The sequence below is a fragment of the Onychostoma macrolepis genome, chromosome 12 (genome assembly GCF_012432095.1).
Source record: "Onychostoma macrolepis isolate SWU-2019 chromosome 12, ASM1243209v1, whole genome shotgun sequence".
Lineage (NCBI taxonomy): Eukaryota > Metazoa > Chordata > Actinopteri > Cypriniformes > Cyprinidae > Onychostoma > Onychostoma macrolepis.
Window position 1 is genome coordinate 17,098,894 of NC_081166.1, and position 21,406 is coordinate 17,120,299.

Sequence of the window (21,406 nt, forward strand, 5' to 3'; positions counted from 1 at the left end):
GGCCAGGCAGCAGTTATTCTGCACATATGAATGTGTTGACTGGAAGTCATCTGTGAAGGTGACGAGAGTGTTTGTACATTAGGTTTCAAGTGTCGGGTCTCAATGTTTCTTGCGCTTGAATGTCTTGCACATGAGTGCTAGAATCAAAGTGACAGTGCATTTAAAGCTGTCATAAATGTTTCTCACCAAGTGAATTTAAATCACTCAAATGTTGACAGTAACTGGTTTTCCAATGGCTGACTTATCAGATTATCCCCTTTTAGGATCCGAGGGAACTCTGAAGTGTCATATTTGAATGATTTAATATGAGCCCAGGTTTGTGGCTTCCCTGCTGGATGTAATTTACAGGTCAGGTTATGATAAGCTGCCTGTAAAAGCACAGCTATGGAACTTTATGAGGTTTGGAGACCTTTAAACGGCCTGGCATCAACACCCATTAGTGTCAGGCCAGAAGAGCAGGCAGAGGATGCCATATGCATTACACGCCATGTCTGTCATACGGTGCGTTTTCCCTCTCTGCTCCGCACAGGCTTCACCAGACCTACGCCACTTCCTCCTCACCACTTCTTCATTAAGCGTTAGGGTTTGATTGCAGAAGTCAGTGAAAGAGTACAGCTCTCTCAAAGTTTTATTTGCCTTTTGCTCATCTTTGATCTTCAATCACAATAAAAATCACAGAAAAATAACAACACCCCAGCAGACAAATAAAAGAAAAGCAGGGGTGTGACTCTGATTTGACACTCTGTTGGGTGATGGTTGATTATATCTAGACAAGGCTGCAAACACATGTTTTGACAAAACTACTATAGCAATTTTCATTGTTGACTCAAAGAATGAATTTTTCATTTTTGATTCAAAAGTCCACTTTTCTTAGTACTTGTTTTCTCTAGAAATGGCTTTGTTAAATGTCAAGAATTTTAATATAGAGAATTTTCATTTAAAGTTTATTGCCAGTTTCCACCTCAGAGTAAATATATAAAATAAAATAAGGTGATGTTATTGTGAGATAAAAAAAGAAGAAATAAATACACATTTTTTAAGATGCAGTTACTAGTCTAAAATTGCAATTTGTGAGAAACATGACACATTGTGGGATATATAGGATAGTCACAATTCCAAGAAACAAAGTCGCAACTATTATTCTTTGTAAACAGGTGGCTTTCATATTATTATTATTATTATTATTATTTTTAGTTAGCACCTTACCTTTCACCTTAACATCTCCTAATTGTCATATTATTGATTATTTATTGTTAAATATCAAATCGGATACATGTACAAACTTTTACAGTAGATTTTTCTTTTTAAAATTTAATGACATTTTATACTGTATGCAAGCCAGTTTTTGCCTCAGAGAAAACAAACAAAAAAGTAAAGGGTTACCAATAAAATTTGAAAATTAAAACTCATATTTTAAGACGCAATTACAAAATATATAAAATCACAACTGCGAGTTATATGTCATACAATGAGATATTAAGTCACAATTAAGTCACAATGTTTACTTGTGAAATGCTTAGATGCTACAATACATTGCATTTATTCAAATAATATATTAAATAATATATAAATAATTTTTACATTTTAAAAAACAAAATACTATATTCTATATTCCTATTTGTATGTTTCTATTATTAATATGATTATTATGACTATTAAACTTACCACTCTATCCTGTCCCTTAAAATGTGCACAAAAATCACCCTATTATTCATTGTTTATTGAAGTTATACTTAAAATAATTACTCATTCAGCTGATGCACTGCCGAAAAGATGTTCTTGCCTACCCTGGTGTTAACAGCAGGTGCTGTTTTATAACCACTTGTAAACATTGCATAACCTACGGTTGGTGTCTTTTTAAAGTTATACACATGGCTGGGTGCTAAATAAACTCGTTGCCATGTCAAAAACAAACAAAAAATATAGTTAAAAATGAGAAGGTAGCAAATAAGTGTTAAAATTCTTCCACTACATGCAAAAGTGCAAGTGAAAATGATGTGGGTGTGCAAAGGAGAAATGATTATTGTATGATATTCTTCATCTGAGCGACCATAATAGCAATATGTATGTGTGATAAAGATCATATGTGCATTATAAAGTTTTCTGCTGTGTTGTTAGTGTTGCAGGCCCCTGGCAGAGTCCTCATTAAGTGTCTGCATAGCTTGGGTGTAGGAGCTCCTCCAAGAACCCCTCAGTATTGACCCCAAGGCTTTGCTAGGCTTTTCTGACTGCAGCAGTGAGAAGAAGCTGTTGTTTGGATGGCAGGGATCCGTAATGATTTTTTTGGCCTTAGTCTTGCTCTGCCTGGTGTGGTTATCCTGCAGGCTGGGCAGTATACCCTCTGTGATTCATTCAGACCATCACACCTTGTGCAGGTCTGGTGTGGTGCAGCTCACACAATAGACAGTAATACTGGCTGACAGGAGGCTATCAATAGTGCACCTGTAAAAGAATATCTGTATCTTGGGGGACATCCTGAACTTCTCCGGGGAATAGAGGCGTTGCTGTGTCTTTGTGATCGATTTTTTTTCTTTCGACTCACATGGAGCCGAAGCAGTCATCCTTGAATTCTGCAGTTTCGACTGGCTGGAAGCTTGCTGTATATTTTTGACTGAGCTTGTGGAGACATTCCACCATATTCCCCGATGGTGGAACATGTCAATGTGATATTTGCCATCTTTAAAGGGACATTTCACCCCAAAATGAAAATTCTGTCATCATTTACTTTGTCATTAAAGGCCATATGACCTACTTTATTCTGTGGAATGCAAAATGAGTTCTTTACACAGTGAAAGTGGATGGTGACCAAATGATTAAAGGTTAAACAAAAGTAGCACAAACAAAGTCTTCTCAAACCATATGTTAGCTTTGTGTGAGCAACATGTTTGTTAAATAAAAAATGTCATTCGCAAAGAAATCTACACAATTCTGAAAACCCTTTCGCATTCACATATGGTACTGTTTCAAAGAGGTTGGTAAGAGTTTTGTTTTTATGGTTTTGTCAAAAATACAATAAAAAATACAATAAAAGCAGTAATATTGTGAAATCATAATACAATTTAAAATAGCTATTTAAAAGTATTTTAGTATATTCTAAAATATAATGTGATGGCAAAACTGAATTTTCAGCAGCCATTACTTCTGTTACTAGTCTTCAGTGTCACATGATCCTTCAGAAATCATTCTAATGCTGATTTGGAGCTCAATGTTGATAACAGTTGTTACTTAATATCTTTATGGAAACTTTTTGTATCATTATGACTTAATTGTCATTTTTGATTAATGTATCCTTGCTCAAAAAAAGTATTATATTCTAAAAAAAAAAAATCTTATTGACCCCAAAATTTACAATGTACATTATGTCCTGTAACCGTTTGTGAGTTTAAATATGTGCATATTTACAGTAAATCACACTAATTAATCACTCAATTAATAATTGATGAATTTTCTCTTCTTTATGGCACTGGTCACCATGTACTTACATTAAATAGAAATGAGCAGCTGAAACATTCTGCCTAATATCTCTTTTTTGGTTTGTGGAAGAAAAATCACGACATGAGGTGTTAGTGAAAGAATTGTAATTCTTAGGTGAAGTATCCTTTTTTATGACCATTGTATTGGCAATCTCAGGGTTTAGGACAACCCTGTCAGTCAATATTTCCTTCATTAAACACGTGCTATGACTCTTCAAGCCTCATTGGCGACCAAATCTGATTTTATTTCAGCCGTTCTACCTCCTGCGTTCTGCCTGCTATAATGAACAGTGAGCGGCAGCGTGTTGGACAAGCAAAGTTCGGCTCGGTAATTGAAGGGCCGCTCCATGATATCGGCACAGAATCCTTGTGAGCTTTCCGGTTCAAGGACTTCTCCTGACTGGCAGCAGGAGAGATCATCGAGGGAGGTGATTAGATTTGGAGAGCACTGAACCTGATGCTTTCCTTATGGGGACTATAAAAACGTTTGCCTGCTGCCTGTTGCCTTGTGTGTGCTGTGGTAGGGGACATCTCAGAAGGTGAGGCGGCGGTTTTCTTATCCTTCTGTTTCCTCTTCCACATACGTTAGGCTTTTAATTGCTGTTGAAAGCGGATAAAAGTGAAGTTCTCTGAGGAGCAGCTGCACATCAGTGGGCTGACCAGAGGGAAATCAGCTCTGGAAGAGCCCTCTTTTCTCTGTATGTTTAGCTGATAGAGATCTCTTTTGGGAGAGATTTTAATAGGTTTCTGTGGGATTTGGCACTGCTGGGAGAAATTGGGGACCTGTTGAAATTGAATGTTACATAACTTGGAGAGAAAGTCAAAGTGAGGCTCAGATTCACAAATTGGGAAATGGCATTGATCACAAAGTAAGAGCAGTAATTGGCCTATTCACACCAAGAACACTTGCTTTTTTTTCAAAGAACAAAAAAGAAGTTGCTTATATAAATTTGATTCATTTATTTGAAAGCATAATAAAAAAATAATTTATTAATAAGTATTATTTATCATATATATATATATATATATATATTATTTTTGTATTTTTTTAAATTATATTAATCTATTTTTAAACCAGTTGTATGGACAATTTTTTTTGTTATTGTTGCCTTTTTTTTTTTTACTGTGGCTATAGAAATTATTAATCATTGTCACTTTGTCTAATGGAAAAGTTCTGTGTGACAATTACCTCTTTGTTTTGTGTAAACAGCTAAAATAATACATTATTCCAAACAATCGCCATAATGACACACTGTAAGAAAAAAAAAGTTGAGCCAACTTAACATTTTAAGGAATCAGAAGATTTTTGAGTTTGCTCAACTTGTTGTATAAACTTAAAACGACAAGTTGAGAAAACTCAAAAATCTGCTGAAGCTTTTTTTTTTTTTTTTTACAGTGCAGGAATTACCATTTGTATCTATAACATTTAAAATAACATTTACATCTAGCATACCAATTCTTTATGTTATCTCAGATTCTCTTGCATTCTGTCTTTGCATGTGTGTGAGAGAAAACAGTCATAGGGCACAACATACAGTAAAAATATATTTACTACTAAGACTATTCTTAGCCTCTAACTCAATCAATGGCAATGAAATATAACAATTTACTAGCCAGTGGCTAATGACAGCCATTCTTTATCCTCCTGGCGTGCAATTTGCTTGTATATGTGAGTGATTTGCTCGAATTGTAGAGGGTTGCTTGATAATAATCTACAAAAAATGTATCCGAATTTTTAGTAAGGTTAATTCTCTCTGTAGACTAGAATCATGGTCTGTTGGTTTAGTTTTCTTTGTCTAGCATTCACAACACCACAGTCACTAATGCCAACTCTAATTTCAGCTCCGCTACTCATTGAGTTTCAAATTCACAGCAGGCAATTAGCAAGATGCCCTGCTTGTCATATTAGAGGTAACCTAAGGCTGTTATTAACGAGCTTCAAAACTCAACGCTTGACAGTCTGCCTTTACTTTAGAGAAATGCGGTTAGACCCAATGCTTCCCTATGTTCTGTATGAAACAGAAACTTTATTCTGAATCCTCCACATATTGCCTGCTTCAGTATTCTTTTGAAGATGGAAGGAGCCATTGAAGATAGTATTTATATACTATCACATGCTCGTCTGGCGCTGCATCTTATTTTCCACTGAAAACCGACTGTTCCTGCTGTGTTCATTGCTGCTGTGCTCCATATTTCTCCGGGGGATTTAACTGTAGTTTTTTGTTATGTATATAGTCTTTTCTGCTCCTGTTATGCACAAATCATCTGTGCATATTATTCCACAAAAAAATCTAAATATATTGTGTGTGAGTATATGTATAGTTTGAGATAATGTGTGCAAATATTTAAAAATCAAATATTAAAATTAAAAAAAATAAATAGATACAGCTTGCTCTGCCTAAAACCAAACCCCAAATATCCTGTTGTGGAAATGGTTCTCATTGCAGAATTAAATTGGGTTGCAGATGCTGTTTTTGGACTTTTTGAAATGAGGCTTTTCAACCAAGAAAAATCTCTTTTTATTTTCAGGATGTCCGTTCAGAGAAGAACAGGTTAAGGACCTCAAAGAAGCACTGAGAGGCACTGACCCCGACATTCCTCTTGTGTTCGTCAGCGGCAACCACGATCTTGGCAACACACCCACTCCGGAGAGCGTGGAGCAGTTCTGCCGTGACTGGGGCGATGATTACTTCAGTTTTTGGGTGGGTGGGGTATTGTGTTTGGTGTTGAACTCTCAGTTCTTCTTCGACTCATCAGGCTGCCCTGAGTTAATGGAGGCCCATGAGGTCTGGCTGGAGAGCCAGCTGCAGAGAGCCATCCAGACCCCTCTCGCCACGTGCTTGTCTTCCAGCACATTCCGCTCTTCCTCCGTACACCCGATGAAGAGGATGACTACTTCAACCTGCAGAGGGGAATCAGAGAGCGCTTGATCCAGAGATTCAAACAAGCAGGTGAGAAGAAAGCACTTGAGCCTTACACATCAAACAAGACAAGTGGCAAGTGTTCATACCTCATAGCGTAAAGTATCGAAGAGTGCTCTCTCATTTAGCCTTTTCCCAAAAATGTGCTAAATAGTAATCAAAAATGTTATGAAAACTTATTTTATGCATGTATCTTCTTGTTCCCTTAAGAACAGCAGTACTTAAATTATATTGATTTGCATTTTTTGCATTGCTTTCACAAGGCATAAATAAACAGTTTTAGTTCTCAGTCAGTGATTCAGAACAATGACTTATGGTTTGTTTCTGACTGATTTGCCAAACGGTTTGATTAATTAAAAGAAAAAAGCAAAGCACCAATTGATTGATTTGTTTGTGAATTAGACAGAAAGGATAACATATCAGTAGCATATATGTTAACTAGTCTACATAATGGATCAATGTACAGTAGGCCTACAAACAAAATAATTCATTCAGTTAGTTTTGTTTTTTTCAGTGAAGAGTGAACTTTTCATATTAAACAAAACAAGTTTTCTTTGTTTTGATTCAGTAGAATTGCTTTTCATTCTTTAAAAAATAAAAAAAGTGTATATATATATATATATATAAACTTTGAACTGAGATTATTGTAGGCTTCTGTTTTATCATTTGTAATGTCAACAAAAAGATTGGAATTATGTGTTTAAGTCACTTTTCATTACTCATTTTTAAAGTGTTGAATATGCAATCATTTAACCTTTATTTAACCAGGTAATTAGAGAGATTTTTCCCTAAATAATAATCAGGGTTTCTAAGACCCAGAAATTATTGATGCAAGAATGCTGCAGTAAATGGCATATTTATGGTCACATGATGGAATAGTGCCTTTGTCTTGCCTATGGCTCTTTAATTATGCTGTGAGTGCCCTGGAGTGCTTTTACAGGATACATACTAAAAGCTTTACAGACAAGAAATATGCAGGTTGTTCATACACCAGATTCTATTATGAGTGTAGACTCTATAAGAGGCATGTTGTGTATAGGTTAATTATTGATCATAGAACTCTGAGCAGGTCGAATCAGAGCGGATGTTGTTTTATTTAACAGCTGGGTGGACATACACAGCATACATTACTCGATACTCTATTCTCATGTTGATATCTAATGAGCATTTTTAGAGCAAAGGGACTGCCCTTTGCTTAAATAAAGATTTCCACTATTAACAGGCGACTCAGATTTTCAGCCTGAAAAGATTGAATCTGGTTGTTGCTCAAATTTCAAAGTCCTAAACAAGGATGTTATTATGTGGCTACAAGGAAAGAGAAACTGCAATGTTATTGTTACAGCTATCAAATGTTATGCATATTTGAACTTGTCAGATTAATTCACTCTCCGTTTATTTTCAGTTATACATAGTAGTTCTGACACCAGAAACCATTAAATGAGCTGCTGTTGGAAAAGTAACAAGTAAATCCAAAAATACAAAATACAGATCTTTCTTTGTTCCAAAGGTTAGTGTTCTAAAGAAACAATATATATTGATCTTTGTATGGTCAGAGATGCATAATGGTGCATTGATACTGAAAGAAATTTTTTAAAATGGGCAAAACAGAAAGATTCACTCTCTCTAGTCATGAAAAGTGACATCTTTAATATTAGATTCAAACTTTCAACTCTCGTTTAATATATATTCTGTGTGTTCATGGAAATTGAGTAGAGTGTAATGTAAATGAGTCGGGCGCCAGAGACACTCCACAGATACCTTCCGAACACCACTTTTACTATTTCATTTCCACTTTCTAATTTCTCAATGATCAAAACATGAAGGATGCAAATATGAGGAATTTGCTTGGAAAAAATAAACCAATCCTCTTGAGATCAGAGATCACTGTCAGAGGAAAACACAGCCACTGCCCACAAACTCATTTTCCCGGGGCTCCTGCTGCAAATTATATTTGTATGATTTAAACCGCATTTTCTAAAAGGCAGCGAGGCTGTGAGAAGATGATCTTTTTTTTTTTTGAGACATCTGCCTTAGGGGAAAACATGCTGATCACTCCAGATGTCTGTTAGCTTTGAGGTTTGTACAGTGGGTGGCATTTGTAATGAATACATATAATAATATACAGTTCCTGATATCACTAGCTGTTCATAGCCCTATATTCCTTTGCTGCACTAACATATATTAGTAGAATATTGTTCATCTCTAATGTCCGTCAGGTTCTCTGATAAGCTTTGTGTTAATAATAAAAATGACTGTGAAGCAGCACAGTTGAATTGTAGTGTCGGTAGTAATACACTTAAAGTGTTTGCATTGATTCTGATTTGAAGTTTTTAGTCAAGTTTCTTCGTAATTTAACAAGATAATCTGCATTGCGATGTTAAGAATGATATCCAATCATCAGACATTATAAGCATATTTTATTGATATCAGGCTGTTCCTCAATATATCCCATTCTCAGCCTCTTGTATGTTCATTTTGAATTATTTTTTGACTAATCTTACATTTACAGCTACCAACAAGAGAGTGGAACTTATATCTGTTTTGTTTTTCCTCACTGTATAAATACACAAATACACACACACACATTTTCTCTCAAAATCAGCACGGATATATGTGGGTATGGTTATAGGGTGTTTTGAACACCTGAATACTGGGATGCATTTTTTCACTGATATGCACTAATAAACCCATAAGACATTTTTCTGATTTACTTTCAAGTCTATATCCTAATGGCATCTTTTATAAGGCTGCAATTTTAGTGCTGAAGAGCCACTGTTAAGCAAAATTTATATGTTTGTGTGCTTTGTAAATACCCTAGATTGCATCTTATTGGTAAATCTACAATAGTACTCTTGACAACAGCACTAAAAAATAAGAAATAAAATTTAAAAAAAATAATAAGAACTAAACACACAAGCAGAAGGAGAGCTTGTGCTATCTTAAAAGGCAACTTATGTTATAAATGCAAAACCATTTCATTTTAAATTGCCATTCAACGTTTCTGACACTGCCAGTGGTGCTATCTTGTAGTGTGTTAATTAGCAGTGATAAGCCAAGTGTTTCCTCTGCTATTTCAGCTGTCTTAAGGCTCTCATTCAGCACACGCCAGTAGAAATGAACGCGGGATTTGGTTAATCAACAGAACGCTTGTCATCTGCTGAGAATTGTAGGTAAGCTGGCAAGCGTGTTGTTTTAGGCAGACATTGAAGAATTGTGTGTTCTGTGGAGGTTACAGTGTGATGGAATGCCTATTGTTATCAGATATCCTTTAGGAGAGGCTTGGCTGTGTTTTTGTGTATCTCAAGGTCTTGCATCATTGTACGGAGTGTTTCGGGGGCTTTAAAAGATAACTAGCATCATTTGGCAAAATGGACTTAACAGGGTCAGTCTACAAGCCCTGGATTGCATTTGGGGCATATTGGTAATTTGGTTTAAAGTAATTGTTCACCCAAAAATTTTCTGAAAATGTACTCACTTGTTTTTCATTGGAAAAGAAATTTAGCAAATTTTTTTTGGGGGGGGGCATTTGTGCCCCCTCAGTTTTCTTAACAAACTTATTTATTTAAACCGTTGATGGATAACTAATTGGAGGAGCATAGGCACACTGTCTGCAGCGCGCATAAAATTGTGTTCGATTTGAGCAGATCAATCAGCATCTGACTTGAAGCAGTATAGCCTATCAAAGGTTGTGGGTTGGGGATGCATCCCTTTCCATCCTCTCCCCTCCTTGCGGAACATGTTCGAAAGTTAAGTGAAAGTGAAATCGGAAAAAATAGTGCGCATAAGAAAGTCATTGCATGCGATCACAGATCCACAATACATTATGGACTGGAGTCAAATGGATTACTGTGGTGTTTTTATCAGCGGTCTGGCGTCTCATTCTGACTGCACCCATTCACTGCAGACTCTGCAGAGGATCCATTGTGAGCAAGTGATGTAATGCTAAATTTCTCCAAATCTGTTCCAAAGAAGAAACAAACTCCTCTACATCTTGGAAGGCCTGAGGGTGAATGTTCAGCAAAGTTTTTTGTTTTTGGGTGAACTATTCTTTAAGGTAAACTGCAGATTGTAGAAACTTAATTTACTTTGTTTTTCATCAAACTTTGTACTGATTAATGTGGTCATATACCACCTTTGTTTTTTATTTTGTACTGTTCTCTGAGGTTAAAACTGTTACTCACATTTGTGTGGTGCGACATTACTGTCAGATCCAATCGGCACAGCATCATCTTTTATTTTCAATCTTCCTGAAAATCCTGTGTGGAATTGTGCCTAGTTTGTAAACGAATTTGCGATAAAATGAAGTGAACAAAGGACCAAGTTCTTACATATGTGGTCTGGAACTTCTTTAAAAATCCACTATTTCCTAATTTTAGGATCAGAACGAAGGCAATGCAAAGACTGTGTTTTTCCACATCTTGGCAATGCGCAGTCTTTGGATCCAACCTTATCTCTCGGTTTCTGCATAGACCTGCGTTTCCCTCTCTCGTTATTTACACTCCATGCGTGAATCGGTGGGCGGGGCTAAACAGGCAGTGATGTAGAAGCAGGCGTTGATCTTCTGAGGAGCCGGTGCTTATCCATACTATTATACAGAACATTCTACAAACTGTTGTTTTGGCAGACTGATTTTTAACACTTAAAAACTAAAATTAATCATTTTAAATGCAGCAGTGAATTGTCACAACATTATAAATGTACAGTACAGTATGAAAACTGTATATTCATTTTTTACATTTACTAAAGTTGAACAGTTTTGTTAAATTATTAGTGTCTTTAAAGTTTGCGTAAGCATTAGATGACAGCAAAAATAATCTAAATGTAAAACTTGAGGAAATGAACAATTAAATCTCCAATATCAATCTACAGTGGTGTGAAAAAGTGTTGGCCCCCTTCCTGATTTTTTATTCTTTTGCATGTTTGTCACACTTTAATGTTTCAGATCATCAAACAAATTTAAATATTAAACAAAGATAACACAAGTAAACACAACATGCAGTTTTTAAATGGAGTTTTTTATTATGAAGGGAAAATAAAATCCAAACCCACATGGCCCTGTGTGAAAAAGTGCTTTTCCCCTCCTATTAAATCATGAAAGAACTGTGATTAACCACATTATTTTAGAAAGCTGAGTTAAATTTCACCAGTCCAAAATCTTAATTTAGTTTTTCTTGAGTCATTCAGAGGTGGACTTGCTGCTGTGTTTGGAATCATTGTCCTGCTGCAGAACCCAAGAGCACTTGAGCCTTCAGGATTTTCTGATAGAGTGCAGAATTCATGGTTCCATCAATTATGGCAAGTCATCCAGGTTCTGAAGCTGCAAAGCAGCCTCAGACCATCACACTACCACCACCATGTTTGACTGTTGGTATGATGTTCTTTTTATGAAATGCTGTGTTGGTTTTACGCCAGATGTAACGGGACACACACCTTCCAAAAAGTTCAACTTTTGTTGCATCAGTCCACAGAATATTTGCCCAAAAGTCTTGGGGATAATCAAGATATTTTTTGGCAAATGTGAGACAAGCCTTTGTGTTCTTTTTGGTCAGCAATGGCTTTTGCCTTGGAACTCTCCCATGGATGCCGTTTTTGCCCGGTCTCTTTCTTATTGTTGAATCATGAACACTGACCTTAATTGAGGCAAGTGAGGCCTGCAGTTCTTTAGATGTTGTTCTGGGTTCTTTTATGACCTCCTGGATGAGTCGTCTTTGTGCTCTTGGAGTAATTTTGGTAGGCCGGTCACTCCTGGGAAGGTTCACCACTGTTCCGAGTTTTCTCCATTTGTGGAAGATGGCTCTGACCATGGTTTGCTGGAGTCCCAAAGCCTTAGAAATGGCTTTATAACCCTTTCCAGACTGAGACATGTAAACTATTTTGTTTCTCATCTGTTTATGAATTTCTTAAGATCGCGGAATGATGTGTTGCTCTTTAAACATGCTTCACTTTGTCAGACAGGTTCTATTTAAGTGATTTCTTGATTCAACAGGTCTGGCAGTAATCAGGCCTGGGTTTGGCTAGTGAAATTTAACTCGGCTTTCTAAAATAATGTGGTTAATCACAGTTCTTTCATGATTTAATAGGAGAGGGCAAGCACTTTTTCACACAGGGCCATGTGGATTTGGATTTTATTTTCCCTTCATAATAAAAAACTTCATTTAAAAACTGCATGTTGTGTTTACTTGTGTTATCTTTGATTAATATTTAAATTAGTTTGATGATCTGAAACATTAAAGTGTGACAAACATGCAAAAAATTTAATAAAAAACACAAACGTCTTCAAGCACTTTTTGCAAGTGACAGTCATTTAATGTATGCCTTTTAAATGTTTTTTCAGATAAGAAACAGCTGCGCTGTGTATAGGAATCAGCTTGACTGAAATTGCCAAGCACTATGCCAGTTGCCTTTCATGCATATTTGGATTAAATCATAATTACACATTTAGAGGATCTACAGTGATAAATGGGTGCCATATATGACCAGCATAAGCAATGCTCTCCTTGCACAAAATCATTTTGTACTTTCTTCTGTCTTGCTAATTATTTCTGGCAGAATTTTGTGAATAATGTATCCCAGTGGCCTAATGTCAGCACACACAAACAGGCAGAAACACACACACAACCCTCAAACTAAACCGTTAATGCAGTCTGAGTAGTTTGAATAGACGAGACTTAGGATTTACATATCATCCAAATCTGGCAGATCCGTTAGTTCTGTGGCTGGGAATAGAGACTCTAGAAGCGCGTTTAGTGTGTCTCCAGAGAACTGAACGCAGAACGGCGTCATACTTCCTTATTGGACTAGATCTCTGGCTTATTTTATGTGAATGTTTATTTTTAGTACGTACTATTCTCTTACATTCTCAGCAAATTTCACCTTTCTCGACCAAAAGGCATGTTGATCCCTAGATACTACTATTCTTGCAGTAATGAGCCCATTAATTAACGGGTAGATAAATGGGATTTTCTCAAATGTATCTACAAGATGTGAAATAAAAAGCAATTCATGAGATGGAAATAAGTCGCTGCAAGCAGTGGCCAAAATTCTGGAGGAATTTACTGTGAAAGCAGTACAGAAGGTTGCTGCCATATTCTGTTCATAGCACTGCTGTTGGCATTAGTGTAGGATCCCAGAATTCCCAGCGGAATGGCATTTTTTGATCATCTTTACATGGATATCTTCTTATAAACATACAGAAACTTCTGACTTTACAGCAAATCTCCACAACAAAATCCATCCCAGCACTGTTTGTTGTTAAGAGATCACAGCTTATTAATCAGCCTGATTACAGAACTGGTGGGAGTATGGACACACTGATATGTTCACAGCCAAAAATCACAACCGAGAAAAGAAGCAACTGCAAGCGTGCTGAGACACTGTCGCAAAAATGCAGAAACTTTTATGAATACAAAGCAAAACAATGTCCAAACAGAGAGACACATATTAATGCGACTACATGAACAGAGAACAGGTTTTATATATATATATAATTTTTTTTTTTTTTTTTTTTGATAAAGCCCTCTTTAACATGATGTTTTTGGCCTGTTACACCTATCTTAACCTACCTTGAAGTGGGTCTTGATATTTTTTACTTTATCCAGCAATTAACATATAACAGTGTCATCATTTTGACATAATCTGTTGAACTGATATTAAATTACTTCATTAATGCATTCCTACAACATAATGGGAAAACAACTAAATAATCTCATTCCATCTTTTCAATTTTTACAAACTAGCTAGACAGCTTAATTTAAGCTATATTTTTAACCCTGTTACTTTTGTCCTTTTACCCTTTTTCTGTAGTAGTTTCATTGATTGATTTATTTATTCATGCGTTTGTTTGTTTGTTTATTTACTTTATAAATTTGGTCTATTGACCCCAGGTTTCACAGACAAGGCTTAGGCCCCCTTTACACTAGTGCGTTTTCGTTTTAAAACGGCGTTTTAGAATGAAAACGATCCCCGTTTACACTGGTGTTTCCGCTGCGTTTGAGAAACGATCTCTGTTTACACTACACAACTGAAAACGCATGCCACGTGACCATTCATACAGGTACAACCATAGATTTGTATAGGTAGATCCCTATTATTTAGATGGTGGACGCGTCTGTGTGCTTGGAGCGGTCGAATGGGGAATCTACCCATACATATCTATGGGTACAACAACGAGCATAATGTTATTGTTTACCTGGTCGTCAAGGATACGCAGAGCGAATGTGAGCAGCCACGCCATTGTTTTTAAAAGTCTCTGTTTTGGTCCGTTTACACTGAAACGCTACCCCTGAGTTTTCAAAACTAAAATGAGGTCTGCAGCGTTTTCAAAAGTCTCCATTTTCGATCCTCGAAAACGCCGGAGTAGTGTAAACGATAGGCGTTTAAAACGAAAACGCACTAGTGTAAACGGGGCCTAAGTCTAGTCCCAGACTAAAATGCATGACTTGAGTTTAAACTGAAAGAAACATGCACTGACTGATTTTTAAAGGATGTCAGTGCTTTTATTTTGTCTCAAGATGCACACCAGTATTGTTATTTTCTTTTATAAAACTATGGCCTAATCCTGGCTTAACCTAAGCCCTGTCTGTGAAACCAGGGGGCTGTTTCATAAAACAAGTTTACCAAACAAGCCAGGCGTATTTCAGTTACTTTCTTTGAACCAAATCAACGGACAATAAGTCAGACTAACTAAAATAAAGTTATTTGTTAGTCTTATTTGGTAAACTTGTTTTATGAAACAGGCCCCAGGCCTTAAAGTTTATTATTCTATGTAATTTCTAGGAACTTTTATTTCTAGAAAATAACAGAACAACACAAGTCAGGTTTTTATACTGTTTATCCATGCCTCAAATATTGCTATCAAGTTTACAAAAATGGCAAAACCAACATAATATTAATAAAAAATAAAACCTCATATTTTGAATTTGCCGTCCTGTGGTTGGCAGGCCACGTTGTCTAAATGTGAAGCACTTACTTTTGCAGATTGTTCATAGCAAATAACACAAACAAATCCTTTTTTTTATTATTTTTTTTTTTATAGTTTCAGGCCTGTTTTGTGCAGTGTTTGTGGGAAGTATCTCCTATTTTATAGCAGGTTTCAGGCTGATGTGTAGTTACAGTAGATGTGTGCAGTCATTAACAGTATTGAATGTCTAATTATTCTATCCGGTAGTGCAGTAGAGAGAGTGTCCTTAGAGTAAATGACTTGTTTAAGAAGTGCTTTGATTTTTCTTCCCCCTCCTCAGTTTCACATCTGACTTCTCCAGATAATTGGACACTCTTTTTTTTTTTTTTTTATCCGTCATGTTTCTGTTGCTTGTTTCCATCGAGTGGATTAGAGGTTATGATATGTGAAAGATGCTTGAAATGTGCATAATCTTCCGATTAAAGTCATTTAAATGCAGTTATAATTCATCATAATGTTTTGTTCCCGTTGTTTTAATTGGTTTTTAATTTTTGGGAAGGTTTATGCTTTATGAGCTGCATTGTGTAAGTCTTCAAGTGTCAAGGTATTTGTAATTGTGTTTGTTTGTGTGGTTTCATTAGCAGTGTCCAACAGAGCATGCAGATAGCTGTCATGTGCATGTGGAACAAGAACAACTTGTGAAATTTAGATGAACTCTGACAGCAAGCAGCAGTCTGTAATTATACCTCTCAACGTTGTGTTCTGTCATGATCATTTTCTCCCTTCTTCTTCTATGTATTTTGGTGTGCCATCTCCTGTCTTGCCATCATCCCTGTGGTTTTTGGCACCTTTGCGCTGTCTGAATGAGAAATTCATGTGAAATTTCGTTTCCTGTATCCAAATGCATCCATTACGTCGGTATGGGGGTACCACCTTTTCAGAATTCTCTTCAGAAAAGAAACCTTGGCTGAACTGTGGACCTCCAGCATCACGTCTTTCACAAAAGAGAGAGCTCATTTGTGTCTCTCACTCTCGGTGACTTGTTTGATGAACTATATAGTGATTCTGCATTCGGTCCATTGCTTTAAATTCCTGAAAGGCAGAGCCTGTGCCACTGCTGCAAAGGAGAGGTGAGAAGCCTCACAATGGTTATGCAGATGGAAGGGAAACTGCCCATGCCCATGTGGATTTGCAATCGGGTCTACCAGCATGGAGACAGTCAATCAGACAGGAAATGCAGATGATTCAGTGGCAGTGTTGAGCTCATAGCCTCAAAATGTTGGTTTGATTATAGTCTTTTGCATAAATGTGCTCCACATTGCAGCTCATGCTGGTCAAGACTACTTAGAATGGAACAGACTATCTGACTAACATCTATGCTACACTTTTCAAAAGTGTGAGGTCGGAAAGATTTGTTAATATTTTTGAAAGAAGTCTCTTATGCTCATTGCTGAATGAAGTATTAATTTCATTTTAACTTGTCCTAAACTTGACCAAAGTGTAACCTCTTGTTGGTTTTGTCTTTAAGTGTTATTTAAGGGTGGTTTATCTAAAATAGTCTGTCACAATAAATGATGTGTGGAAGAAATGAATTAAAAAAACAAAAAAAAACAAAAAGCATTGGTGGTTTGCAGTACGCACCTGATTTAAGTTAAACTGGGTGTCTCCCAACACCAAACATTATCCTCGGGTGTCTCTGACTGCATCAACAATAGCTCTGACTGCACTGGACAAGCAGGCCTTAGACATTTCAGTTAAGAATTATAGTTACCCAACACCTAAGAGTGTCACACGGAGTCGGATGTCTCACCCCCATAAAAACTATCACTTTGGAATAAGATTTCTAGTGTTCCACTCCACCTGCTGTGCAGCAGTAACCAGACAGACTCCAGACGATGCCTTTGAATGCTTTAATTAGGGTAGGGTATCTCATTCCAATCACAGAGAAACCCTCCAGCAAAAATAGATACAACAGTTTTGATTATTTCAGACAGACATCTAGCTGTCTTGTCCATATGCATCAGTTACTGCAACACACTAACAAAAATGTTGGCACATTTTGTTCTCAAAAGTATACAAATGTTAGGCACGCAAGGAAAAGACAAATGTTAAGCCTGCAAAGAAGAGAAATGTTAGTTTTATATATTTTTTTAAATGAATAATTCAAAAAAAAAAAATCCTTCACATTTGACACACAAGGACCTGTGGGAGGGATTGGATTTCTACCCATCCAACAGTAACAAGTACACAGACAAACTCAGAAAACAAAGTGAAAATTGATATGTAGTATACTTAAGTACCTCAACTGACTTTCTTTCAAGGATTTTATGTCCACTAACCTTTCAAAAGTTGGCAAGTCCAGTGATTATTTCATCCTCAAAATGACCTTGTATCAACCTGGCAAGCACACCCTGGTTGTTGAATTTATTCAATTTTATCTAAAGAGACTTGCATTTGGATTCAAGGTATACATGTACCAGTTTTGTAAGCAATATGCATCAAATGAATGGTCTGTGTGCATCTGTAAGACTAATGTGGTCATGAATTGACGATTTCACTGGAGAAACATTTGATTTTTAACTAGACTTTAACTATATATATCTCTCATTTCAGGGGTGAAAGCTGTGTTCTCCGGTCACTACCATAGAAATGCAGGGGGCTGCTATGATGGGCTGGACATGGTGGTGAGCTCCGCTGTTGGTTGTCAGTTGGGAGATGACACTCATGGTGTGCGAGTGGTGGTAGTTACTGAAAATGACATCATCCATCGCTACCATAGTCTGGACCGATTAACCGAAAGAGGAATGGACGAAGACCTGAAGAAATTGTTGGTTTGAATCCACCTGCAGATCACTAATCATGTGGTTGTATCTTCATCTTCAGCATTCATTATAGAACCTGAGCCACTGTTTGTACATTTAGAGCTTTCGGGTGTGTTTTTTTTTTTTTTATAGGAACAAAAAGAGCATTACATTTGGAATATATTAGCAAGCATTAAAAATGTGAACCAGTGGCTCTTTTGATCTTTGATACTCACTCCATACTTTAATCATGCAAATGCGTCTGAGAATTCCTTAAACACTGAAGTTAAATCACCTCATCATACTAATGGAGTGAGGAGATGCTAGGGTACAATGGTAGTTTAATAGTGCTGAACATTTTGGATGACAGTTTGATGAGTTCACTCCTTGCTCCTCTCTGCTCATTACTCTGAGAGGAGGAAAGAGGCAATCTCCATGGTAACTATTGAAAGACGTGGCTGCGGTGACCGGGACATCGAGTCACTTGTTCTGTGGGTGGATCACCAAAAACATAATTGCTGACCTCACCTCACACTTATAAGCTCCAGAAAACAGCCGGGTGTGACTGAATGAATTTGGCGGCGTGTATGCAGCAAGAAAGACATCTTAAAATGACCAAGATCTTTTCTGAATCTGTGACCTCGTAGCTTCCTCACTGGTGTCATACATGCTATGATTAAACTAGATATTTTCCAGTTTTCTCTGAATATTTCCATGTAATATTTATGTGTAATATCTAATGCTATCATTCAGAGGGGTTCAGAAGTTTTCTTTATAAATTATGTAATCGGCATTCGGCTTGAGTGAAAAGTTTAAGTGAAAAATGAACATGATTGTCAGAATGTTCCAGTATTTGATTTGTGCCCCTTTTGCTTTAATGGCGGTGGCACACGAGCTGCATGAACATCTGAATGACTTAACGTCCTGCACAATAGAGTTCACATGATCAATGTTGCAAATGTACAGTAACACTTAACAGTAAGGTCCCATTTGTTAACTAACATGAACTAGCAGTGACCAATACAATTTTATAACGTTTATTAATTGCTGAAAATAATTTGTTCATTGTGCATGTTAGTTCAGCTTTTGATTAAAAAAATATTAGTAAATGTTGAACATTAACCAAATGCTGTAGTAGTATTGGCTCATTGTTATTTCTTAACTAATGTGGTTAATAATGTTAACAAATGAAACCTTATTGTACTGGAGATTGTTACCAAATTTACTTCTTTGATTAATGACTTGGGAATACAGTAAGTGCAGAATCTGATACATTCTTATACTTTTTATATTATGTTTCTTTATTGTATTTTTTCAGAATCTTATAACTGTGATCATTTCAAGGTTTAATAGAATAAAAAATTAGATTTTGAATTCTATACAGTACATGGTCATATTTTGTATTATACTTCAAATGACAGCAAAATTAATTTAAAAAATGTAGCCTAATGCTTTGTCTCTATTTTCATAAATTAGCTTTTCATTTGAAGATCTTTAGGTTATAAATTCAGGGCTCCAGACTGCAAATAAAATTAATTTGCAGGAATCATTTAAAATACAGTCGCCATTGGCAAGAGTTGGAAAAACTTTGTTTGTGTGTTTTAATCTGACAGTCAAAAAGATTCACAATCAGCAGTTTGAATCAGACTCGTTAGCTACGTTTACATGCAACCAAATAAACCGTTTGTAATCGGATTGACGGCTCAATCGGACTGAAAATGCTTCATGTAAACACCTTAATCGATCCGATTGAGCTCGATCGGAATGAAATTTCGATCGGATTGAAGGGGGTGGTTTATTCCTTTTCTAATCCGATTGAGAGTGCATGTAAACACTCGATCGGATTGAAAACCGAAACTGAAAGGACTGCGCATGTGCAATAACGCAGAAATAGCGTAATGTCGTATGACGCGAGGAACCAGCCGGTCATTCTTTTGAATAAAGTGTTGTATAAATGCGTGTCCTGTCATTATAAAACTCTCCTTTCACTCAGAAACTTTGAAGTGGAGCAGGACAAACTCTCACCAGTCCTTGTTTCTCTCATCCACAGGCAACCCGTTTTGTCCATTTTTCTGCATGATCGATATGAGCAGCACTACTGCGGTTTATATGTATATTTGTCCAGAAATGGAAAAATATTAATTCTGCTGTTAAAAACAAATAAAGAAACCGAGAGTAGTTATTATGTGCAAACAGTGTGAGAAACTCTATATTTGTGCAGTGTGCTCATGTCCAGAAAAAAAACAATTACGATTTGAAGCTTGTGACATATAAACGCGCACATCAACCCGATCACTTTATTTCAATCGGAATCCGATTGAACCAAAAATTGTGCATGTAAATGTAGCCACAACAGTGAATCCTTAGAGCTGTTACTGAACTGTAAGACATTTTGGGGTTATGTTTAATGTAAGTGAACCAGAAACTGTAACTGTCGAGGTTTGTGACACTTAAAGGGTTACTCCACCCCAAAATGGAAGTTTTGTCATTAATCACTTACCCCCATGTCGTTCCAAACCCGTAAAAGCTTTGTTCGTCTTCGGAACACAATTTAAGATATTTTGGATGAAAACCGGGAGGCTTAGTGACTGTCACCGACTGTTATCTTTCCCTCACAACCAAAAACACACTTCTTTAGAGACATTCTTCCCGAGCGAGTCCCGTGCAGTGCAGCCGAATGAAGCGTGTTGATGGGCGCGCTCTCGCTCTGGTCGACGATGAGTGCACGGGCGCTTTCTTCCGGGTGAAATGCCCATATAAGGAGTCCCACCGTCGTTTACGTCAGCAAGAGCCACGATCGACAAAAAACAAACAAACAAAAAAGCTTGTACGAACCTGAAGTGAGATTTTTTGGCACAAAAAGTTTTTTGAAACTATGTCCATGCTTAGCAAGAGAATCCAACTCTAACAGTGTAAACAACTCTGAATGCATGAAACGGCATTGTACCGTTAAATAATACAGTTATGAATCAGTGACACAAAAAAATACCAAACCAATATTTCAACTGGCAATAAGAACTTTTTTTTTCAAACAAGCAAAAACATTCTCACAATAGATGATTATATTTATAATGATATTTACAGTCAAGATAACTAAAGTGACAGCATGAAATGGTAAAAAAAGAAAAAGAAATCACTAAACGAATCAGCGACAGAAAAAAAAAAAGCCACACCAAGTTTTCCTCCATTACACAAAACAATCTTTCCCATTGCTATCAGCTCACTGCACAGACCTGACTCAGTGAACCTAGGTATAAGATGTCCCTTGTCATGTTACCTTATTTTCTCTCCAGCTTCTTCCTCTTGTATATT

At 36.6% G+C, this 21,406-nt stretch overlaps 1 protein-coding gene across 1 annotated transcript in view; it reads left to right on the forward strand.

Annotated features, from left to right (window-relative positions):
- The window catches only part of cpped1 (calcineurin-like phosphoesterase domain containing 1), a 28,629-nt gene extending 7,223 nt beyond the window's left edge, over nucleotides 1-21,406 (forward strand). The window contains 3 exon segments of the mRNA XM_058794370.1: nucleotides 6,003-6,296; nucleotides 6,299-6,424; nucleotides 17,907-21,406. Coding sequence (XP_058650353.1) covers nucleotides 6,003-6,296; nucleotides 6,299-6,424; nucleotides 17,907-18,130 — 644 coding nt within the window. The 3' untranslated portion in view covers nucleotides 18,131-21,406.